Source organism: Pristiophorus japonicus, chromosome 5, assembly GCF_044704955.1.
Source record: "Pristiophorus japonicus isolate sPriJap1 chromosome 5, sPriJap1.hap1, whole genome shotgun sequence".
NCBI lineage: Eukaryota > Metazoa > Chordata > Chondrichthyes > Pristiophoridae > Pristiophorus > Pristiophorus japonicus.
The window spans coordinates 146,454,831-146,480,926 of NC_091981.1; the positions used below are offsets into that span (position 1 = coordinate 146,454,831).

Here is a 26,096-nt window from a genome sequence, read left to right on the forward strand (position 1 = left end):
AGGGGCAATGCGGCCAGTAATGGGGCCATCAACACCTGTCAATGGTGCGCTTAAGGACAGTTACAGAGACAGTCAGAGGCAATCGACTGGTAATGGACCTTTTGTTTCCAACAACGGCTCATGTTGGAGGTGTGGAGGCAAACACACAGCCAGAGCTTGCAGGTATCGGCAATGTACTTGCAGAAACTGCAACGTCAGCGGTCACTTGGCATGTATGTGCAGGAAGCCTGCAGCCAGGTTGAAATACGAGGAGGACAGGGACGATGAAAGCCCTACGAGGCCAAATGGACACTGGGGGAAATCGCTGGAAGCTGAAGTTCAGCGAGTTCATGTGGAGCACATATACAGTTCATACATCAGGACGCCACCGATAATGATGAAAGTGATCCTCAATGGCATCCCAGTATCAATGGAGCTAGACACAGGGGCCAGCCAGTCCCTGATGAGTATCAAACAGTTCGACAAGTTGTGGGTGTCCAAGGCCAGGAGGCCAAAATTATTGTCAATTGACGCACAGCTACGGACATATACAAAGGAGATCATTCCGGTGCTAGGCAGTGCCACGGTAGTCGTGACCCACAAAGATTCGGAGAACAGGTTGCCACTCTGGATTGTCCCGGGGGACGGTCCCGCACTGCTGGGGAGGAGTTGGCTGGCTGTCATGAACTGGAAATGGGCTGATGTCAATGCAATTTCTTCTGTGGAGCGAATATCATGCTCACAGGTCCTGGACAAATTTGACTCACTATTTCAACCCGGCATTGGCACTTTCATGGGGACCAAGGTAGTGATTCACATAAACCCGGACGCCAGGTCAGTACATCACAAGTCCAGAGCGGTGCCGTACGTGATGCGGGAAAAGATAGAAGGCGAATTGGACCGCCTGCTGAGGGAAGGCATCATCTCGCCAATCGAATTCAGTGACTGGGCGAGCCCGATTGTGCTGGTGCTCAAGGCGAATGGGTCGGTCAGGATATGTGGTGATTACAAGGCCACCATCAATCGGGTGTCACTCCAAGACCAGTACCCACTACTGAGAGCAGAGGATCTCTTTGCGACGCTATCCGGTGGCAAACGTTTTTCAAAATTGGACCTGACCTCAGCTTACATGACCCAGGAGCTGGTGAGTGAGTCGAAGAAACTGACCACCATCACGACACACAAGGGGTTGTTTGAGTACAACAGATTCGCTCGGCCGCCGAGATCTTTCAACAAAATATGGAAAGCCTCCTCCAAGTCGATTCCAAGGACAGTGGTTTTTCAAGACGACATCCTCATTACAGGTTGTGACACTGAAGAACACCTCCATAACCTGGAGGAGGTGCTACGCAGGCTGGACCGCATAGGTCTGCAACTAAAAAAGATGAAGTGCGTCTTCCTAGCTCCAGAGGTAGAATTCCTGGGGTTGAGGGTAGCAGCAGATGGAATCAGACCTACTGCATCCAAAACAGAAGTGATCCAGAGAACACCCAGACCCCGTAACACGACGCAGCTGCGTTTGTTCCTGGGGCTCCTGAGCTATTTTGGTAACTTTCTTCCCAAATTGAGCACGCTGCTAAAGCCGCTACACGTGCTCCTACACAAAGGTCACGAATGGGTCTGGGGGGACAGTCAGGAAAGGGCTTTTGATAGAGCACGAAATTTGTTCCATCAATCTGTTAACGCTATATGACCCATGTAAGGAAACTCGTTTTAATGTGCGACGCGTCGTCCTATGGGGTCGGGTGTGTCTTGCAGCATGTTAATGCCAAGGGTCAGTTACAGCCGGTAGCTTATGACTCCAGAAGTCTGTACCAGGCAGAACGGGACTACGGGATGGTAGAAAAGGAAGCGCTTGCATGAGTATATGCTGTAAAAAAAATGCACCAGTACCTGTTTGGCAGGAAATTTGAGCTGGAGACAGATCACAAACCCCTAACGTCCCTTTTGGCCGACAACAAGGCCATAAATGCAAATGCATCGGCCGCATACAGAGGTGGGCACTCATGTTAGCTGGCTATGACTATAAAATTCGGCACAGACCGGGCACTGAAAACTGCGCCAATGCACTCAGCAGGTTCCCACTAGCCACCACCGAGGGGGCAACTGAGCATGCTGCTGAGATGGTCATGGCTGTTGAAGCTTTCGAAAGCGAAGGCTCACCCGTGACAGCCCGTCTGATTAAATCTGGACAAATAGAGAGCTGCTACTGTCTTTAGTCAAGAAATGTGTCCTAAATGGGGACTGGGCAGCCACGTACGGGGCATGCCCTGAGGAATTCAAACCATTTCACAGGCGCAAGGATGAACTCTCGATTCAGGCCAATTGCCTACTATGGGGAAACCGAGTAGTCATGCCCCAGATGGGCAGAGAGATGTTCATCAGAGAACTCCACAATGAGCACCCGGGCATTGTCACGATGAAGGCAATTGCCAAGTCACACGTTTGGTGGCCAGGGATAGATGCAGACCTAGTGACTACCATGACGGGAATGCGAGGGCGTGATGTATTGATGTCAATGACCCTATCTTGGTCCTCAGCTGTGCTGCAGGGCCTAAATGGCTCGCAGGCATTGTGATTGCCAAAGAGGGGATTAGTTAAACTTACTAATGGACAAATCTGCCGCAAACACGTGGATTAAGCAAAAAGGAGGTTCAGCAACCCCATAGAAGAAGTAGAGGAAGAACACGATGTAGAGTTTACTCCACCACAGGTGACCGAACACCGGAACCAAGCGGAGGAGAGCCCAGTCATTGTGGGCAATCCGGACAGGCCTGAGGCTTCGCAAACAGCAGACACTCAGGCCAAAGCCCAACGACCGGAGTCCCAACTCAGGCGCTCTATAAGGGAGCGTAAACCACCAGAGAGGCTTAACCTGTGATCCCAATAAGACTTTGGGGGGGAGGTGATGTCATGTATTTAACTGTCATTGTAACCCATGTATAAACTGACCTAAGTTGTACACTATGAGAACATTGACCATTAGGTGGTGAACTTGTGGGAGACACTCCTAACCTGGACTTTCAGGTATAAAAGGGGAAGCTCCACCCACCTTCATCACTTCAGTGCTGGCTAATAAAGGTTACTGGTCACAGAGTGACCTTCTCTGTGGTATGGGCCTCGTATGCATTTAAACTGTAGAGTAAGGACTTAACAGAGACTGTCGGTCCCGAATTGAATTATACAGTCACCTGAGAACTCACTTTTAGAGTGGAAACAAGTCATCCTAGAATCCGAAGCACTGCCTACAATAATGATGAACAAAGGAAAAAGTTTATATTTATACACTGTTTTCTTATCAAATTGGAACTGGAATGATAGTCTCTGGCTGCTGCATTGTCCAGAGACACAAGTCTATATTTTCTTCAACATACATCAACAACATTAGATGCACATAAAAACAACGTGGCCTTGATGTGGGAAACATAACCCTTCTAGTGCCTAGATATTCTTATTATAACCTTTCTAATCCAAACATTCTATTATAAACATATTCAAGGCCAGTTGGTTGCAAACACTGGCTATTGCTAAGTGAGATCGGTATCTCTCTTTCTAATGATGCCAACCACATTTTTCCCTATATTGAATGAACTAAACATGAACACCTTTCAGAAGCTGAATTAACCAAGTGCCATATGTTACCATTGACCCTCTGCACAAAGCTGGAGTGCTGCGTCCGAGACCCTATGTGCGCTTTCCCTGGCCTCTTGAGCCATTTGGTGCTGAAGCATTTTTAACGTTTTTGATAGGCAGAAGGAATCTCACCTTTAAGAAATGCAGACTGCCTTCAAGAGGCATAGGTTTAGCTTTAAGTAAAGCTAGCCTTGTGCAAGCATCGAGAACTTAGGCTGTGTGCTCAGCAGGGGGTCCGTCAGCAGTATGTTCAATGCTGGGCTATGCATTACAATCATTATAGTTAGCAGGCAACATAAATTTGACATGATGCCTGATCTCCTTTGAATGGGCGCGGGCATCTGAGTGCCTGTGCCCTTTCTCAGCATTATCGAATTTCACCCTCTATATCGAAGATTTTTTAAAATTATGTTTCCTTATAATCAGGAACAAAAGACAAATTTTCCTCCCTTACAATAATATAAATGTGATTTTCTCCAACGGGATACCATTTCTAATTTTCTGATGCAGTTTGATCTTTTTCCAGGTTTAGCTTTTGTTTTTTTTCAAGGCAGAGTGGGGGAGAAATTCTGTATGTAAAACAGTATGGCTGAAGCACATTCTGTGATGGTATCCTAACATCATCAGGCACTAAGATGATTCCAATACTTCGGGTTTTCAGTTTTGAAGTGAAACTCTCAGACATTCTTTAACTAGGATTAAAAATTGAGGATTTTTAAAATGCTGACATGCATAAAGAGGCTATTGGACTGAATGTGCAATCCTTAGTTCTCTATAGTGTTACAAAGTCCCACACACTCACCATCCCTGACCAGTATCGTATCAACTTCAAGGTCCTTATCCTTACTATCACACAGTTTGGGCCTATTTTCTGCATTCAACAATTCAATTCTGATGTCTGCTAACAATGTTTTGTTGCTGAACTGGTTTTGACTGCCTTGAAAACAATTTTATTGTAGTCAAAGGTGGACTGCTAGCTCTGCCTTTGAGTCTGGAGGATGAGGGGGAGCAGCAACGAAGACAGGGGAGTGCAGGTAGAGGAGGAAGAGCATGAATGGCATTGACTATCTGTGCCCCTAATTGGCAGAACTCTTATTGAGCAACTCATCCAAGAGCTCGTCACATGATCCAACCTTCCTATTCCCAATACACCAACAGTCCTCCAAACCTGATCACCACCATCCTTACTACCACCTGCCGATTGCCTTCCTGCAGTATAGTCCTGTAAGTCTTGCCCTCAATTAACCACAAATATTAACACCAACAACAAATCCAGAAAAAATGAATACTGAAACAACTCTATTCCATCTATGCATAACAGTTAACAGGAATAATTAAGAATCACACTTGAGAAACTCCTAAGTGTCTGTCTTTTACCGTTCCTTGTTCTCCTATCTGATATATCCCCAGTGACTACATTTTGGGAGGTGGAAGGTGTTGAGGTTACATTAAGGACACTGCAGATGGCAGTGGTGGCACTAACTAGGGCGCTGGTGCAGTGGGTGGCTGTGGAGCAGGCATTCTGAGAGAGGACAGCATCTCCGATAGAGCCAAGACCACTCTTCTGAGGCTGTGCCTCAGCTCCTCTCCGGCTCGGTGTAAGAATAGAGTGCAGGAGTGATGTGACGCTCTGAAAGCCCAGTTCAAAGATGGCAACTGTCTGAGCTTCCATGGCAGCAGTGTGAGCTGCCATCAAAGCAGTCAGAGCTGTCAGCAGAGGCTCCATCATGGTGGGTGCCACTGTCATGCTGATGGACAGAATAATCTCCAAGCTCTGCGCAAAGCCCTGATAGAAGTTGAAGCTGGACTTCTCCACGCTCTGAGTCATTGCGTGCAAACTCAATGGCAGACTGCCCAGTGAATCTAGCAATTCCCAGTGAAGGCCCATCAGTCTTCTTCGTAGCCTGGGTCTTCAAAGTCAGCATCTGAGTCCTCTGCAGCAGAACTACTATATGATAGCCTCCAGCGAACTATCCCCCTGCCCTAGCTCCTGCACTGTCATGGCCGGTGATTCATCACGCAAGGACCTCTCCTCTAACCTTCACTTTAAAGTACATGTAGTGCCAGTCTCTGAGCTGGTGCTGGGTAGGTTCAGATCAAGTGATGGTGAATGTTCAGAATGGCTGGTCTCCTCTGCTTGAAGTGACACAGGGGCTTTGATATTTTGAAATGAAAGAGAAAGACAAGGGTTAGCTTGTGGTAGAAAGGGAGAGTGGAGAGAGAGAAGTGGCTGCTGAAAGCATCGGCAGTTTGTCTTGCTGAGTATGTAGGATGAGAAGGGAAGAAGTAAGAAGGGAAAAAGAGGGATAAAGTATAAAGAAACCCTGTGCAACACACAAAGATCTGCAGTAAAAGAGGTTTGATCAATAATAATAATACAGGTACCTTCATAATGTAAAAACATTTTCTATTCCCCCTGCATAAAAAAGACTACTCATTTTCACTGGTGAAAAACTCCACTCACTGGATGTAAATTACTTTCCAGCTTTATAAATGTTGAACGGCAAAGCAACTCACCTGCTTTGTGGGTAATGACAGCGTACTTCTCAATCTGTCTCTGATCTGTTCTTGATCCTTCCTCTGTACCACATCTACCTTATTGCTCTCAGTAATATTAAATAATACAGTCTTTAAAAGTCCATTTTGAACACTGAATATGTTATATAAAGGCTGCTGGTTACAGTTGTGCTTTCAACACCATGGGCTGGATTTTCGGCTTCACCATTTTCAGGGTGAAAACGGAGACGGGGCAGAAAAATTACCGTTAACGATTAATTGCTTAACTTTCGTCATTTGTGGATCTGTGCCAAGGGCGCAGCACAAAGGGAGGCGTTGCACTATTTTTGCAGCTTAAAAACGGGATCCTCGCCAACCTTAGTGCAGGGCCGGGAGCACTCCGAGAGAGGCCTTGGGAGAGGAAACAAAAACATTCAAAAAACATTGCCAACACCCTTACCTCACAAATTGATGCCAAAAGTATAAAAAATAAAAACGTTATCATTTTTTTAGTTTATCCAACTCCCCCTCACCGGCAGTGCTGGATTGTCGTGTTTTCCCTGGCGGTCATCGCGGGGCGTGTTTCGCAGCGTACCAGGCGGGTGAGTCTCGAAACTCGCAGCGGTGTCGCAATGCGAGCCGTTACACACCCGGTGCAGCTCTCCCTGGCGGTGCTTCTAAGCACCGCCGCAAAAACCGACCCGAGGATCATGACCGGGCGAAAAACAGCTGAGCGCCCCAGCAGATTTAGAGAAGCATGCTCTTCTGCCAAGTGGCACAACACCAAATGGTGCATGGGAAGCAAGGAATATTTAAATTTTCAGCGTGCTGTCAGCAGATTTCTGTGCAACTCTTTTAGGCTTGAAAAATAATTGTTTAATGACCTAGAATGTTACCTTACCAAAAATGTTAGGAGCAAGTCAGCTCCACTGCTGGCTCAGTTGGTAAAACGAATATGTAACTGAGCTGTACAGACTAGAGGTTCCAGGTTTGAATCCCAGTTTGCGCTGAGTTACCTGATTTCATGCCAGTGGCAGGGATGCTGCATATGATTTCAGTGATCCAGCGCTCGATAAGGGATCATCAACTAAGGATCCCACTCTTGATTGTTATCCAGCGACTGCTATATGTGTGAACAATGAATATTGAGCTCAAAAATGAAGCTCCCATGGTCGAATACCTTGTCAACACCAACTGTATAGGGACTCACATGAAGAATCGGCACATTAGTCATATACCAGAGGGTGATAAATGCCTGTGGAATCATACCCTAGCAGGAGTCAATGTCCTCAGGAGAGATGGAGGAGAGAACATTGCCAAAAGGAACTGTGGGAGTAGTTGTTTTGAAAGATCATTCACAACTCTTTCAAAGTATGCCCATGTTTTGGTTTGCCTGATGCTGTCTGTTTCGCATATAATGGAATACTCAGCTTTTCTTCTCCAGTTAGTAAGTGTGATTACTACGTGATTAATATCTTTTGTTTGACTTAAGTCACCAAAGAAATATGTTGAATTGTATTTGAAACAGACCCTCACTGCTTCACTGGCTTAAGGCAAGATGTGACCTTTTTATTTAATAATGAGAATCATCTATTATCTAAAAACATTTCCAATGGTCATAGAGAAAATGCCAGCTTTTAATTAGCTTAAAGCATAACAAGCCCCTAAAAATGTCTTGTTTGATTTAATTTTATGTTTGAGAATATTGCAGATATAAAGTGAGAAGCACAGTACCACATACTAAAAGAGATGTATGTATAATTTCAGTGAAAGGCAATTATTAAAGAGCAAATAAAATTAAACAAGATTTTATCTCATTAATGAACTATATGAAATAAAATATTTAAAATGAAACATCACATATACATAGTGAAGCCTTTTTACACAGATTAAATTAATTGAACTAGTTAAGATGATAATTGCATCAAAACTATTAATATTTTATAGTTCAGTACAATTTTTTTGTTTGAATTACTGTTACATTAAGTGACAAGAACACCTTAGTTGAAGGTAACTGTGACAAAGATTTTTTTTGTGAGATTGACCTTAGACGTTGTTTGTGCACAGTGAAAGCATAATGGGGTGTCACTGGGCAAGTTGAGCCCTTCCATTGCCTACTGCATGCTCCAACAACTGTAGTTGATGGTTCATTCTGTGTTGTAAGTGTTGTGTCCTTAGATGCTCTAGTAATGACTCCATGAGGCAATGTGTTGTACTTGAACTGTAGTGACCTGAGTCCTTTATTTGTTAACTCCAGAGTGAGGATCACACCTCCTGGCCTGCCTTTTATACTAGGCCAGGCACACCTGTACAGGTAAACTGCAAGTCTCCCACTGCTGTGCCCTCTGGTGGCACACCTTGTGATAGTACCAACAGTAGCCATGTAGGATACATGACAGTAAGGCTGCGAGTTCCATGGGATAAAACGTGGACACTGATATTCTCCATGGACTTTTTGAATCAATGCAGAATGCTGAGCTGCACTTTCAGTCGCATTTCTGTTTTCGATATAAACATGGAACTCTGGTTTAACTATCAGAAACTCTTGTGTTGCTATTCTGATCATATTCTTGTGAAAACAGCCAGGTAATATTTTCCGATGAAGACATCATCAAGCCTATTAACCTGGACCATTTGGGCCTGTACTGAGGTTAAGAATAAAAAATAAATGTTCTCTGCTTCATTCAGTGCAGCTCATATTCTTGAAACCTATATATATATATATACTGTATATATAATCTGCAACAATTCAACTGTTGCTTGTCTTTGAAGTGTGGATTTAAAAAATCATATTTTCTTTCTGCAAATTTGTCAGTCATTGGTTTTCAAAACTGTTTAAACATCTTTTAACCTGTTTGCACTGTAATAAATTCCACCTTTATGTTAAATTAATGCTACATAGTACATTATGTAAGTAATATGTTGTGTCACCTCAATGGGAAATACTGTTTAGCAACTCTTCATATGACAGCTTCATGGACAGTACTACATGTCTGAAACAACAATATATTCAGCAACAGCAGTGTCTGCATGTTATATATGAATTCTGCTTTTTCCACTTTTAGGTCCCCACTGTTGTTATCGTTCTTCCTCAGAGTGGAGAACAGCATTGATGACAACTATTAATGCTGTGATGAAGCAAACTACCAGAACATGTAATGCGGGAGCAGGGGTGGGGAGAATGGGGGCACTGGCCCTGTAAGTTGTTGATTCTCTAACACTCCTAATAATGGGCCACTCCACAACAAGCTGTAGCTAGAATCCTCGAGAGAACTTTTAAAACTTGAAAAATGAGTACGTGCGAATGTGTGGGTCAGACAAGACCAAACACAAAGTTATGCTTTGCAGTCCAATGCTGCTACAGTAGCTAGGTCACCCCAATGGAAATGTTTTAAAGAAACAATACACTGATCTGAGGTCTTTTATAATCAGTGACATGTTCTTCCTGCAAATTTGGATGCGAATGTATCAAGTTTGGAAGCATTTCAATCATATCTGTTTGTAGCACTTACTTTTTAAAATTGAACAAATTAGCGGCAGGCGCTAATGATTTTCAACGTTTCAAAAATTAAGGGTTGTACTCCAAGAATGAAGTGGATCGCTAAATCAACCTCTCCACTTCCTTCCTGGCGAGCAACAGGATGCCAGTGGGGCGGTAGTTGAGCAGCGCTGCACAATGGATCATGCTGCGCTGCTGCGTTCAGAGGCTCCTTCCCTCCCTTAAAGCGAAGGGCCATCACTGCAGGCTCTGCATTGGAAACACTTACCTGGACCCCAATGACAGCCAAGATCCAGCCCAATCAGCCCGATGCACAGCAGCAGAGTGCCAGGCCTGATCGAATGATGCCGAAGAGGAATCTAAAAAAATGACTAACACCATGTTTTGAAATTTTTTTTACTTACCTCGGCCACCTCGCCGTTAACTTTCACTCCCAAAGCACTCAGCCTCCTGATCAACGCCTCCTGCAATTGCCAGTGTTTGTGCCCGATGATGCTGCAGGGGACGGAATCGAAATTCGGGTCTGGGGCGATGCACATGGCAAAGGAGATTGGGGCACAACATTCTACCATCGCAGCAAATCTCTCGCCAAATTTAGCGGGAGTCCTTCTCGCCGTGCCCAGTTGGTAAGTGGTTAGCGCCCCATTATCGCCCCCCAGAAGCGATAATGGGAGGCGCTAAGAAGGACAATTTCTTGGCCAAACTGTCCTGCATAAGGGACATAAAAATCTATTTAAAGTCTCACTATCTTTTTTTTTGTAGCAAGTAAACATTCTAGCATTGTAATTTTACGTGTAAAACATTATTACATCTTCTAGTGTGCGGGTTCATCTAAATTCCATGGGGGTGAAATTGGGGAGCGCCCCATTTGGGTGCTAACTTTTAAAAGTTTGAAAAATTATTGGCAGCTGCTAATGCTTTCAAACTTTCAAGAAATTCAGCGTTTGTGATTCAAGAAGGAAGTGGTTTGCTAAATCCTGGAGCGCAATCAGTAGCAGGTGGGGCAGTGAGCGGAACAGCACTGCACAATGGGCCTTGCAGCGTTGCCACATTGAAAGGCTCCTTCCCTCCCTTAAAGGGAAGGGCCATCGCTGCAAGCCTTACAAAGGAAAAAATATGTATCTTCTCCCTAACGGCAGCCGTTGATCCTGCAGAATGCCGAGCTGATACATCGCGGGCAGAATCCCACGAAAAAACCTGCAAGAGAGATGGTAAGTTTTTTTTTACTTACTTCGCGATCTCGCCTTTAAGCATTGCCCCTGAAGCAGCTGGCAGCCCTCTGCACACCTCCTGCAGCTGCCGGTGTTTTCGCCCGGCGCTGCTGCAGGGGGCAGAATGCAATTTCGGGTTTGGGGCGCTACCGTAGCGATGCGCACACCGATACCGTCACGATCTCCAGGTGAAAGAGATCGGGGCACAATGCCATACGACCGCCGCAAAACTCCTGTCAAATTTAGCGGGAGTCGCTGATTTCGGTCGCAAACCCATTTGGGCCCCGTTTGCGCCCGCCGGAGGCACTAATGGGGGACGCATGGGGGATACAAAGGAGCCCAATTTCATACCCTGTGAGTAAGGTTATAGTCCCTTATCAAAACCACCTGTGCTGTTCACGCTGTTCCAACAAATACGAAAGACCCTATGGATAGCAAAGAAAGCCTAACCGCTATGTTAATGTATATGGTGTACAGAACATTATTTATTTACATGGATGTTCAATAAAATAAGAAGAAAATATGTAGAATCATAGAATGGTTACAGCCCGTTGAGCCCGTGCTGGTTCTCTGCAAGAGCAGTTCAGCTAGTCCCACTCCCCCCACCTCTTTCCCCAGAGTCCTGCAAATTTTTTTCCTTCAACTACTTATCCAATTCCCTTCTGAAAGGCATGATTGAATCTGCCTCCTCCACCCTCTAAGGCAGTGCATTCCAGATCATAATGAGTTGTTGTGTAAAAAAAATGTCCTCGTGTCACCTTTGGTTGTTCTACCAATCACCTTAAATCTGTGTCCTCTAGTTCTCGACCCTTTCGCTAATGGGAACAGTTTCTCTCTATCTATCTGCCGAGATCCCTCATGATTTTTAACATCCCGATCAAATTGGACACTATATTCAAGTTGTGGTCAGATCAGTGTTTTATAAAGGTTCATCATAACTTACTTGCTTTTGTACTCTATGCCTCTATTTATGAAGCCCAGGATCCCGTATGCTTTTTTAACCGCTTTCTCAACCTGCCCTGCCACCTTCAACGATTTGTGCACACATACCCCCAGGTCTCTCTGTTCTTGCACGCCCTCTGGAATTGTACCTTTTAGTTTAAATTGCCTTTCCTCGTTCTTCCTAACAAAATGTATCACTTCGCACTTTTGTGTATTAAATTTCATTTGCCACGAATCTGCCCATTTCACAAGCCTGTCTATGTCCTCTTGAAGTCTATCACTATGCACTGTTCACTCTACTTCCAAGTTTCGTGTCATCTACAAATTTTGCCCATATACCCAAGTCCAAGGCATTAATATATATCGTAGTACCGACCCCTAGGGAACATCACTGTGTACTTTCCTCCAGTCCGAAAAATAATCGTTCACTACTACTCTCTGGGGCCGAAATTGCCCCTTTCTATAAGGCCTGTGGTCGCCTGAAAACGGCGGTCACGGGTCAGTGCGAACTGGCCGCCGAGTCGCCATTTTTGATATTGCTCTCTTTTACTTATGGAGCAGTGTAGGGTACTGCTCCTCCTTTTCCCGCCTCTGCTTCCATGTGTAGGTCTCTTTTTTGGTCCCCAATCAGCCCCACCCCTCCTCTTATTACCCATTTACTATTTATATGCCAATAGAAGACTTTTGGATTCCATTTTATGTTAGCTGCCAATCTATTCTTACATTCTCTCTTTGCTCCTCTCATTTCATTTTTCATTTCTCCTCTGAACTTTCTATATTCAGCCTGGTTCTCACTAATATTCTCACCCTGACATCTGTCATATGCCCCCTTTTTCTGCTTCATCTTACTCTCTGTCTCTTTCGTCATACAGGGAGCTCTGACTTTGGTTGCCCTACCTTTCCCCCTTGTGGGAATGTACCTCGACTGTACCCGAACCATCTTCTCTTTAAAGGCAGCTCATTATTTTATTACAGTTTTACCTCCCAATCTTTGCAATTTACCCAGGTTAGATCTATTCGCAACCCACTTAAATTGCCCTTCTTCCAATTACTCTAGATTTGTACTCTAGATTGCTCGAGGTTCTTTTCCATAGCTAATCTAAACCTTATGATACTCTGATCACTGTTCCCTAACTGTTCTCCTATGGAAACTTGCTCCACTTCACCCACCTAATTCCCCAGAACCACATCCAGTAATGCCTCCTTGCTCATTGGGCCAGAAACATACAGATCAAGAAAGTTCTCTTTAACACACTTTAGAAATTCTTCCCCCTCTCTGTCCTTTCCACTATTACTATCTCGGTCCATATTATTATTATTATTGTTATCCGCTGGATAGGCCACATCGTTCTCATGCCAGACACGAGACTCCCAAAGCAAGCACTCTACTCGGAACTCGTCCACGGCAAATGAGCCAAAGGCGGGCAAAGAAAACGTTACAAGGACACCTTCAAAGCCGCCCTGATAAAGTGCGACATCCCCACTGACTCCTGGAAGTCCTTGGCCATTGATCGCCCTAAGTGGAGGAAGTGCATTCGGGAGGGCGCTGAGCTCCTCGAGTATCATTGTCGAGAGCATGCAGAAATCAAGCACAAGCAGTGGAAGGAGTGTGCGGCAAACCAGGCTCCCTGCCCACCCTTTCCCTCAATGACTACCTGTCCGACCTGCGACAGAGACTGTGGTTCTCGTATTGGACTGTACAGCCACCTAAAAACTCATGCTAAGAGTGGAAGCAAGTCTTCCTCGATTCCGAGGGACTGCCTATGATGATTACCCTCAAATTGATGCTAGGGAGAGGGATGGAGTCAGTGGTTATGGAACACAGTTTGTGACGGGGACCAAAGATAATGGCTTTGGTCTTCCCAATATTTAATTTGGAATAATTTCTGCTCATCCAGTACTGGATGTCGGACAAGCAAGCTGACAATTTAGATATCAAGCAGGGGTCGACAGAAGTGGTGGAGAGGTTGAGCTGGGTGTCGTCTGCGTACATGTGGAAACTGACTCCGTGTTTTCGGATGATATCATGAAGTGGCAGCATATAGATGAGAAATAAGAGGCGACCAAGGACAGATCCATGGGGGACACCAGAGGTAACATTGCAGGAGTGGGAAGGGAAGCCATTGTTGGAGATTTTCTGGCTACGATTACATAGGTAAGAATGGAATCAGGATATTAAGATATTTGAAGTCCTCCATTATCACTACTCAATAGTTCTTACACCTCCCTGTAATTTCCCTGTAAGTTTGCTCCTCCATATTCTTCCCACTAGTTGGTGGCCAATAGAATACACCTCTATTGTTTTTTAACACAAACCAACTAGATTCTGTCCTTGATCCCTCCAGGACATCCTCTCTCTCCAGCACTGCAATATTTTCCTTAATCAAGTACTGCCACCCCACCTCCTTTCCTTCCCTATCTTTCATGAACACCTTGTATCCAGTGCAAGGTTTAGTACCTGATCATGCCCCTTTTTGAGCCAGTTCTCCATTATCGCCATGACATCATATTCCCATGTGGCTATTAGCGCCTGCAGCTCACCAACCTTATTTACCACACTTCGTACGTTAACACACATGCACTGTAAACCTATCTTATACCTTCTTGTATTCTCTCTTAGCCTGACCCCACCTAATACCATATTTTTGCCTCTCCCAATCCCTTGTGCACCTTGTTCCTACATCCTGGTGTTCAACCCCCTGCCAAATTAGTTTAAACCCTTCCCCAAAAAACTAGCAAACTCCCCCACGAGTATATTGGTCCCGGCTCTGTTGAGGTGCAACCTGTCCAGTCTGTACAAGTCCCACCTCCCCAAGAACCGGCCCTAATGTCCCAAGGATTTAAAGCCCTCCAGCCTCATCATCAACATCATAGGCAGTCCCTCAGAATGGAGGAAGACTTGTTTCCATTCTTAACATGAGTTCTTAGGTATCTGAACAGTCTAATACGAGAACCACAGTCTCTGTCACAGGTGGGACAGATAGTCGTTGGGGCAAGGGATGGGTGGGACTGGTTTGCCGCATGCTCTTTCCGCTGCCTGCGCTTGATTTCTGCATGCTCTCGACAACGAGATTTGAGGTGCTCAGCGCCCTCCCGGATGCACTTTCTCCACTTAGGGCAGTCTTTGGCCAGGGACTCCCAGGTGTCAGTGGGGATGTTGCACTTTATCAGGGAGGCTTTGAGGCTGTGCTTGCAATGTTTCCGCTGCCCAACTTTGGCTCATTTGCTGTGAAGGAGTTCCGAGTAGAGCGCTTGCATTGGGAGACTCATGTCTGGCACGCGAACAATGTGGCTGATCAATTGCGGTCAGTGCTTCAATGCTGGGGATGTTGGGCTGGACGAGGACACTAACGTTGGTGCATCTGTCCTCCCAGAGGATTTGTAGCATCTTGCGGAGACATCGTTGGTGGTATTTCTCCAGCGACTTGATGTATTTACTGTACATGGTCCATGTTTCTGAGCCATACAGGAGGGTGTCTGCGTCTGCGCACATACAGAGACTGAACTCCAGGACATAGTTGACGTATTTACTGAGGCGTATGAAAGCATGGGCCTTACGCTAAACATCAGTAAGACAAAGGTCCTTCACCAGCCTGTCCTCGTTGCACAGCACTGTCCCCCAGTCATCAAGATCTACAGCGTGGCCCTGGACAACGTGGACCACTTCCTTTATCTCGGGAGCCTCCTATCAACAAGAGCAGGCATTGACGACGAGATCCAACACCGCCTCCAGAACACCAGTGCAGCCTTCTGCTGCCTGAGGAAAAGAGTGTTTGAAGACCAGGCCCTCAAAACTGCCACCAAGCTCATGGTCTACAAGGCTGTAATAATACCCTCCGCCCTGCACCATCTCTTCAACCACATATTCATCCACTCTATCCTCCTATTTCTATGTTCACTAGCTCGTGGCACCAGGAGTAATCTGGAGATTACTACCTTTGAGGTCCTGCTTTTTAATCGCTTTCCAAGCTCCTAAAATCTGCCTGCAGGACTTCATCACTCTTTGTATCTGTCTTCATGGTAGAAGACACGAAAAGCATCCCAAAAGTAGATAATCAAGGGGCTATTATGTGTGCTGGGGGGTGGGGGGAAACTTAAAACGATCACTATCACTTGAAAAAAAGTATTAGGCAAACTAATGGGACTAAAGGTGGGCAAGTCCTCTGGACCTGATGGCCTGCATCTTAAAAGAAGTGGCTGCAGAGATCCAATAAGGTGCCACATAAAAGGTTACTGCACAAGATAAGAGCTCACGGGGGTGGGGGTAATATATTATCATGGATAGAAGATTGGCTAACTAACAGAAAACAGAGAGTCAGGATAAATGTGTCATTTTCAGGTTGACAAACTGTAACTAGTGGTATGCCACAGGGATCAGTGCTGGAGCCTCAACTATTTACAATCTATATTAATGACTTGAATGAAGGACCAAGTATAATGTTGCCAAGCTTGCTGATGATACAAAGATGGGTGGGAAAGCAAGTTGTGAGGAGGATGCAAAGAATCCGCAAAGGGATATAGACAGGCTAAGTAAGTGGGCAGAAATTTGGCAGATGGGGTATAATGTGGGAAAATGTACGGTTATCCACTTTGGTAGGAAAAATAAAAAAGCAAATTATTATTTAAATGGGGAGAATTACAAAATGCTACAGTACAGGGGATCTAGGGGTTCTCGTACATGAAACTCATAAAGTTAGCATGTAGGTACAGCAAGTAATTAGGAAAGCAAATGGAATATTCGCCTTTATTGCAAGGGTGACAGAATATAAAAGTACGGAAGTCCTGCTACAACTGTTAGTGAGATCACACCTGGAGTACTGCGTACAGTATTGGTCTCCTTATTTAAGGAGGGATATACTTGCATTGGAGGCAGTTCAGAGAAGGTTCAAAAGGTTGATTCCTGAGATAAAGGGGTTGTCATATGAAGAAAGGTTGAGCAGGTTGGGCCTATACTCATTGGAGTTTAGAAGACTGACAGGTGATCTGGGGCCTCAATTATTTACAATCTATATTAATCACTTGGATGAAGGGACCGAGTATACTGTAGCCACATTTGCTGGAGGCTTGACAGGGTAGATGCAGAGAGGCTGTTTCCTCTCATGAGGGAATCTAGAACTAGGGGGCATAATTTCAAAATAAGGGATTGACCATTTAAATGGAAATGAGGAAGAATTTCTCCTCTCAGAGGGTTGTGAATCTTTGGAATTCTCTACCCCAGAGAGCTGTGGAGGCTGGGTCATTGAATATATTTAAGATGGAGATAGACAGATTTTTGAGGGATAAGGGAGTCAAGGGTTATGGGGAGAGGGCAGGGAAGTGGAGTTCTGGCCAAGATCAGATCAGCCATGATCTTATTGAATGGTGGAAGAGGCTCGAGGGGCCAGATGGCTTACTCCTGCTCCTATTTCTTAAGTTCTTATGGTCTTATGTTTCTACCTATATCGTTGATACCGATATGGATAACCCTCCCCCACTCAGAATGTTCTGCAGCCACTCAGTGACATCCTTGACAATCTAATAAAGTGCAGAACATTGTGTAATATTCGTACACTTTGTTGATTTTGACTTGTAAATTATACACGCAGGATTTGGATTGTAGTTACTCAAGTGAAACTTTACCCTGTTAATGAAAACGTTCACTTAAATGGATGATTGTTAAACCAGATGTGTGGCTGGAAAACATTCATGGCATATTCATGGAACATCCCATAACCTTTAACATAATTCCATCCAAATATGAGTCCAGCTGATGACAAAATTCTTTACAAATTTCATCATTTCCAAAAATTCAATTAAGGGACAGCAAAAATGATGACGTGATCAGTGAGCGAGCACTATAATGTTTATCCATGGTGGACTCTGAAAGTTTGTTCAAGTCAGTTTATTCATTTGTCCTTTTTATTTACTTGTTTTAAAATAGCAAGCGCCATAGGCGGAATGCAGGAGCTGTACAGGGTTACTATTTCAAACTTTTAAGTGGCTTCATAGCATATGAAGAGTTGTGCTGGCAATTGCTCAGCCTTCTCATCCCAAAAGAGTAAGCAAAGAAATGGTCGAGAAGGATAAATTGGCATTCCTGTGTGGAGTACCTGGATTAGTAAAATCAAAGGCAGCCTTTTCTTAGTATTTAGAAGACAAGACAAAAGTTCATATTGCATGATAATATTAAGGGTCATGGTGCTGTGATTAAGAATAACTTTTATTGTTAACCGAGAGAAGAATATGTACATAAATACTTTTCCTGTAGTTTGGTTTGGATATAATTTGAAAATTGGACCTGGAATTTCCTTCCTAGACTATGGGGTCAAAATTCAGTTCCCGAATAAGGCCCGTTACTGCCCGTTTGCAGCGGCCATGCAGCGGCGGCCGATTTCTGGTCAAATGGCGCCGCAAGCTAAATTCAGCAGGGGGGGGGTTTCTGGCGGTCCCCACTTCCGCTCCGCTGCTGCCGAGCAGCCATGAGTGTGTCATCGATGTGCGCACTGCCAGGACCTCCCACCTCCCGCAAAATTTATCCATAAAAATCTTATTGCCACCGTGCAGTGCCACCGACAACTTTTTCTGTTAGTGCACATTTAATTCCCTCCATAAGCCCTGGCTGCGCAGTGGCCATTAAAGGCAAGGGCCCAATGCCTCGGCCGCCACTTTTTATTTTGCTGGACTACTTCCATGTCGGCCAGACTATTGTGCCCCCTGATTCAGCCGGGCCGCCAACAGGCAGCCTGGCACTCCCTCTTGGGTGCCAAGCTGCTGGCCCGGCCGAAACCCTCCATGGTGGTCTGGTGTCCGATCGCGACTGATGGACGATTCTCTCCTCTTTAACGGAGGTGAGATACGTGGTGACACAGACGCGCAATGACGTCACCACCGCTCCGCTGCTGAGTGACAGTGGCGGAGAATCTGTCCCATCTCCACTTCTGCCATTCACCAGCACTTACTGCCGCACTTCTGCCCCCTTTATGACCGATTTTTTTAAAAAAGTCAAAGAGCTGAATTTCGAGACCGAAACGGTGGTAAAAACTCTTAAAAAACAGTAGGTGCACCAGTTTTCCAGCTGGCCTGAATTTCGGCCCTTATGAGTCTAACTGAGTAAGAACACAACATAGTGATTAAATCCATAGTGCTCACATTTGTTGCAAGAGAATTAGTTTCTGACATGTATAGAGGGGCTGAAGAATCATAGAAATTTACAGCACGGAAGAAGACCATTTTGGCCGTCGTGTCCTCGCTGGCTGACAAAAAGCTCTCCAGCCTAATCCCACTTTCCAACTTTAGGTCCGTAGCCCAGTAGATTACAGCACTTCAAGAGGATATCCAAGTACATTTTAAATGTGATGAGAGTTTCTGCCTCTACTACCCTTTCAAGCAGTGAGTTCCAGACCCCCACCACCCTCTGGGTGAAAACATTTCCCCTCAAATCCCCTCTACACCTCTTACCAATTACATTAAATCTATGCCCCCTGGTTGTTGACCACTCTGCTAAGAGAAATAGTTCCTTCCTATCCACTCTAGGCCCCTCATCATTTTATACACCTCAATAAGGTCTTCCCTCAGCCTTCTCTGTTTCGAAGAAAACAAACCCAGCCTATCCACTCTTTCCTCATAGCTAAAATTCCCCAGTCCAGGCAACATCCTTGTAAATCTCCTCTGTACCCTCTCTAGTGCAATCATATATTTCCTGTAATATGGTGACTAGAACTGCATGCAGTACTCTAGCTGTGGCCTAACTAATGTTTTATACAGTTCAAGCATAACCTCCCTGCTCTTGTATTCAATGCCTCAGCTAATAAAGCAAAATATTCCGTATGCCTTCTTAACCACCTTATCTCCCTGGCCCGCTACCTTCAGGGATCGGTGGACATACACTCCAAAGTCCCTTTGTTCCTCTACACTTCTCAGTGTCCTACCATTTAATGGGTATTCCCTTGCCTTGTTAGCCTTCTCCAAATGCATTACCTCATACTTCCTTGGATTAAATTCCATTTGCCACTGTTCTACCCACCTGACCAGTTCATTGATATCTTCCTGCAGTCTACAGCTTTCTTCTTTATTATCAACCACACAGCCAATTTTTGTATCATCTGCAAACTTCTTAATCATACCCCCTACATTCAAGACTAAATAATTGATATATACAACAAAAACCAAGGGACCCAGTACTGGGCCCTGTGGAACCCCACTGGAAACAGCTTTCTAGCCACAAAAACATCCATCAACCATTACCCTTTGCTTCCTGCCTCTGAGCCGATTTTGGTTTCAACTTGCCATTTTGCCTTGGATCCCATGGGTTTTAACTTTCATGACCAGTCTGTCATGTGGGACCTTATCAAAAGCCTTGCTAAAATCCATATACACTACATCAAACGCACTACCCTCATCGACCCTCCTTGTTACCACCTCAAAAAATTAAATCAAGTTAGTCAGACAAGACCTTCTCTTAACAAATCCATGCTGACTGTCCTTGATTAATCCGTGTCTTTCTAAATGAAGATTTATCCTGTTCCTCAGAATTTTTTCCAATAATTTTCCCACAACCGAGTTAGGCTGACTGGCTAATAATTACTCAGTCTATCCCTTTATCCCCTTTTAAACAAAGGTACAATGTTAGCAGTTCTCCAGTCCTCCGGCACCACACCTGTAGCCAGAGAGGATTGGAAAATGATGGTCAGAGCCTTTGCTATTTCTTCTTTGGATTCTCTTAACAGCCTGGGATACATTTGTTCTGGGCCTGGGGATTTATCCATTTTCAAAGCTGCTAAACCTCTTAATACTTGCTCTCTCACTATTTTTATTTCATCTAATATTTCACACCCCTCCTCCCTGATTGCAATGTCTACATCGCTCCTCTCTTTTGTGAAAACTAATGCAAAGTATTCATTAAGAACCTTACCCACATCTTCCGCCTCCACACACAGATTACCTTTATGGTCTCTAATAGACCATACTCTTTCTTTACTTATCCTCTTGCTCTTAATGTATTTATAAAATATCTTTGGGTTTTCCTTGATTTTACTTGCCAACATTTTTTCATGCTCTCTCTTTTGCTTTCCTAATTTCCTTTTTAATTTCAGCCCTGCACTTTCTATACTCCTCTCGGGGTTCTGCAGTATTGAGCCCTCGGTATCTGACATGAGCCCTTTTTTTATTTATCTTACCCTGTATGCCCCTTGAAATCCAGGGGTTCTAGATTTGTTAGTCCCACCCTTTCTCTTTAAGAGAACATACTTTCTCTAAACACTCAGGATCTCCTCCTTGAATGCGTCCCGCTGCTCTGACACTCATTTTTCTTCCAGTAGCTACTTCCAGTCCACTTTGGCTAAATCACATCTCAGCTTAGTAAAATTGGCTTTCCCCCAGTTGAGAACTTTTATTCCTGATCTATTCCTTTGCCCTTTTCCATAACTATCCTAAATCTAACTGAATTATGATCACTAGCACAAAAATTCTCGCCCACTGATACCCCTTCCACCTGCCCAGCTTCATTCCCTAAGTCCAAAACCCCCCTCCCGTGTTGGGTTTGCTACATACTGGCTAAAAAAAGTTCTCCTGAATGCATCTGCACCCTCTATACCTTTCACACTAATTTTATCCCAGTTAATATTACGGTAGTTGAAATCCCTTACTATTACTGCACGATAGTTTTTGCACTTCTCAGAAATTTGTCTACATATTTGCTCTACTATCGCCCTCCAACAGTTTGGTGGTCTATAGTACACTCCCAGCAGTGTGATCGTCCCTTTTTTTGTTCTTCAATTCGACTCCTAGGGTCTCATTTGATGATCCATTTGAAGAAGGCAGCCTTTTTTTTTTAATTGTTCTTTCACATAATATATTGATAAATTCCTGTTTTCTCAATGTAAGTCAATTTCAGAAATTTGTCACTTGCAGATTTATGTTACTTACCTCTGATCTTATGATTTTGAATTCTAGCACTGTGAGTAACTGGAACCAGGGAGAATAACAGAAACTAACAGAATCAATGCACAATTAATGTCTGCTGTAAAAGTTTGATTATCTTCATAATGAATGGCAGTAGGAAGATTTTTTTCAACTGGTTAATTCCTACCTGCAAGTCAGAGAAACATTCATTTATTTTAGGGGAGTAGGATAGACTGCCCTTTCTGCTCAATTACAGATTTAATCCACATTGTTATGTGAAGAAAAAAGAAAATTGGCAGGACTGCTTTTGCAACAGTAGCTGTCAATAAAAAGTGATATCAGGCATCAATCAGGAACAGGTAGCCTATTACCCAACAAAGGCTGAAGCATTGTGAAGTGACTAGTCATGGGCAGAAAATTGGATAAATATTTCCCCCCCCCCCAAAAATGGGAATTAAAATCGGGAGAGATGTATAACAGGCGGCTGAATTGATATGGCCTGTTTTACACTATTGGCTACAGTCACAATTACCCACTGAATATTTCTGTTTCTCTCTGATTAAAATAGCTCACAAGAACCAGGCTCCGAAGCCAACAGCTTGCTCCCCAGGACTGTGTCTATGTTGCTGTGTAACTCGCTGTTAGGAGATGTGTGAGAGTGGTTCAAGATGACTCATTCTCTGATATCTTTTCTTTTTCACTTACTCTGTGAAAGCACTTGCCCTCTGTGTCTCTCCCTGACCACTTGATAGAGTTTGGGAAGATGTAAGGCATATCATTCGATGACATAGTGCAGCCCTACTGGTATTTTTAGTACAAATACAGTATATAGAAAGCATTAAGGGAGAAATATTGAAAGCTCATTGATTTTTGAACTACAGTAAGTCTGAATTGTTGGTACTGCTGTGCAGCAATTACAATCATTGTACATTTTTCTCATTATTAACCTTATTTATTTTTCTCTCAGATTACAATCAGTCACAAGAACCAGGCTCCAATGCTGAAGGCTCCACCTCCCAAGACTGGCTTTGTTTCCTCAATCATCAAGCGAACTCGGAGCTAAGATACAAGGATGAGATGAGAGATAAAATCATCCTGTTGAGCAGTGAAATTTTCTCTTGAAGTGAAAACATGGGAATTAAAACTGAAGTTAAGAACAAGTTGGACTCTATAAGGGCCAGTTTTCAACTTACACTGCCTGTCAGGAACCTCGCCCAGTGGAAGCATACATTGGAAATTCGGTCACGTGCTGTGCATGGTTTTCCTGACCATTTACAATAATAGTCAGAAAAGCAGGCGTAACACACACCCGAAATTCCAATGGGAAATATTGGCAGGAGAGGCTTCTCCTGACTGCACAAAGTCAGAAAAATTATCCCCAGAGTAAAACAGTAAACACTATTCATTTGCACCATTGCTATTACTGTGATTGAATATAAGAATTAAAACATGATGGTTATTATTGGCACGTGTAGCATTGGTCTGCAGTTTATGCATGACAAGCATTTATCTTTTAAGGCATTTATGTTCAAATTGCATGAATTGTATTTAGGTTTTAAGGCAGGCCTACATTCCTAGCTTTTATCTTTTGGTGATAATTGAGAGAATATTTTTGGCTCAAAGCCACTCACTTCAATAAAAGCTTTCCTGTGGTTAGGACAGAGGGCTAAAGTGCTAGCAACTACTGCCATTAAACTTAAAAATATAGCAAAACTACACAAAGCAACGATGCTATGTTAGTAACACATTTGTATGAAATTCCTTGTTTTTTATTTAAACTAACATGTTAGCTAATGAAGCTAATAACAGAAGGATTTCATACAGATGCATTAAGGAATTTATTACTCGCACCATACAGCATGATTTCAACCCTTTGGTTACTAAAAGTACACTTTTTAAAATCCTAACAACTAATGAAAGTGATTAAAATGAAATTGCAACAGAATATGATGGAATGTTGTTATTGAGCCACTTTTCCAGCCCTCTACTTGTCCCCTCCACTTCTGGGATTTCCTGCCAGCAGTAATGGGGAGGCGGAGGCAGTAGAATATATTCTACCAAATTTGCTCAAATACTATGCAAACGACAGAAATTCATCATCCAACGTAATTACTGTAATTGGCACAGTAGCAACGCTGGATGCCAGGGATGATGTATTTCCAACTCTTCAGTGGAGCGGTTCACATGAAAAGAGGGGAGCAAAGAAATTGCACAACAAGGTGCAGTTCAGGAATAAGATGAGTCATTTTACGAGTTTGTGCATGCAGCCTGTGAAGCACCATGCCAGTCAGGCAAACTCATAAAATTACCCAGAAGAACTTTTCGAAGACCAACTTTATAAGGAACATGTTTCCTGTCAGATTTGTTCGCATTTTGACGTTAATTTCGGAACTTTTGGCAATGATACTGAGAAGATGGGCCCACTGCATGTCAGACTTTTATTCAACTCTATGCCATCCATTGGTAGGAAATATTCACCTGAAGTGAACTTTACAATGCTATTTCATTGGCCTACATGATCAAGCCTTTATTCCAGCTGTTTCATTTAGCAGAATGGTTGAGAACCGATCGAACTTGTCAAACAGAAATTGATATATCTATGTTACAGGTACAGACTTTGTTCTTTGAGACAAGCACTCCGCTACTTATAATGTTGAGAGTCATTTTCAGCTTTGGAGAACCTGACGGATTTTCATTCTATTGAAAGCAATGGAACGAAAATCAAACAGCAACTATAACAGTCAGGTGACCCGTTTCGCCAAGTTACTGTCCAGGCAGCGAAGTTGAAAATGATTCCTGTTGAGTCAGCTCCACTATGTAGTTTCCTTAAATATTCCTGTCGGAAGGAAGTCCAAAGTTGAGCACTTGGTCTCCAGCCTGAAGTTCTGGGTCCAGGTGCTGCCCCATCATTTGCTTCCTTCAGTGCACTGAATTTTGACAGTTCACAGCTAAGATATTGGAGACATCTCTCTTTAAAGTATAACATTCACTGAGGTAAAAGCTGATGTCATCTATCAAACCCCATTCTAATCCAACCACTTAGGGGGAAGATTCTAACTGTTCACTATTTATAGCAAAATCATAAACGTGTGTAAAAAAAATGTTTACAATTTTGCTACAAATAGTAATCAGCAGAAATCGTCTCTCTTTAAGTCCACAACACTTGATGGGCAGAAATTGAAAAAAAACACTAAGGAATTACTATATTATGGATAAATTAAATAAAGATGGCTTCATACAATGGAGTAAACATCACACATTCAAACCTGCTATACAATGGAGCAGCTTCTTTTAACTAAAAGGGCATCCAGAAAAAGGCAACACTGAAAATGAATGATTTCAGTACAGGAATTGCCATTTATAAGCCACATTTTATGATTGGCAATACCTGTAGAACAAACAATTATTCAACTAAAATTATAATTGCAATATTCTAAGATGACTAAAAAAGAATGACATAAACCATAAACCTCCTTTCTCTAAGATATTTATTTTGACTTTTTTCGTGATAAAGGAACCACAAGCAGATTCAATATTAACTTTCAAAAGGAAATTGGACACTGTATATGCTTAGAAAGGCAACATTTACAGGGCTATAGGTAGAGCAGAGGAGTGGGAGTAATTGGATAGCTCTTTCAAAGAGCCAGCAAGATGGGCCTCCTTCTGTGCTGCAATAGTCTATGATTCACTATAAAATCTCCTAAGGCTACAGCAGAGATCACTGTCTATTTTGAGAAGGGGAAGTCCTAACCCAAGATAGTAGAAAACAGTTTAAAATGTTTTCTGCAATATTTTTCAATATTGAGATTTTGTATATGATTTTTGCACGATACTATATGCAAAATGCCATCTGGATATGTTATGACTACATGCTAATGTTTCACTATCAAATATTGTGGTTTTAAAATATGTTTTTAATGCCAGCATGGAGTGTATTTGTTTGTTATATGCCGACTTAAAAGTACATGTTTCATGGTTATATGCTCTGCCCATTGCATTTTTTAAACTACTTTCCCCCCGTGATTGGTATTGACCAGACAAAATAACGTACACCATTACACAGCACAGCATGTTTTATCAGAACATGTCACCATTCATTTCTGTTGCGATGTGCTGATGGATAAGGCTTTTCAGCAACGCAAGTGGCAGTTTATCAAACTAGCTTCAGAGCAGTGAAAGCAGTGGGTTTGTTCCCTGTTGCTTTATGGCATCTGGTTCATCATCTGCTCGTAGGAGAGCCCTTTCTTTCTACGGATTTCCCTTTGAAGCTGTCATAAACAGACAACTTTATTTATATCCTCATTTTCAATTTGCTTCAGAGGGAAATCCAGAATACCCTGATGTATCTTTACAGATCTGTGAGACCTACGTTGTGCGCTGCTAATAACTGTTTTTAAAAATTAAGACAAAACTCACAGACAAAACTCACAGGGGTCGCTAATACAAACATCATGCTG

At 43.4% G+C, this 26,096-nt stretch overlaps 1 protein-coding gene across 1 annotated transcript in view; it reads left to right on the top strand.

Moving 5' to 3' along the window:
* dgkb (diacylglycerol kinase, beta) overlaps window positions 1–25,796 on the top strand; it is a 1,139,682-nt gene extending 1,113,886 nt beyond the window's left edge. Inside the window, exon 22 of the mRNA XM_070881012.1 lies at window positions 22,607–25,796. Coding sequence (XP_070737113.1) covers window positions 22,607–22,702 — 96 coding nt within the window. The 3' untranslated portion in view covers window positions 22,703–25,796. The remainder of the gene's footprint in view (window positions 1–22,606) is intronic.
* Window positions 25,797–26,096: the final 300 nt, after the last annotated feature.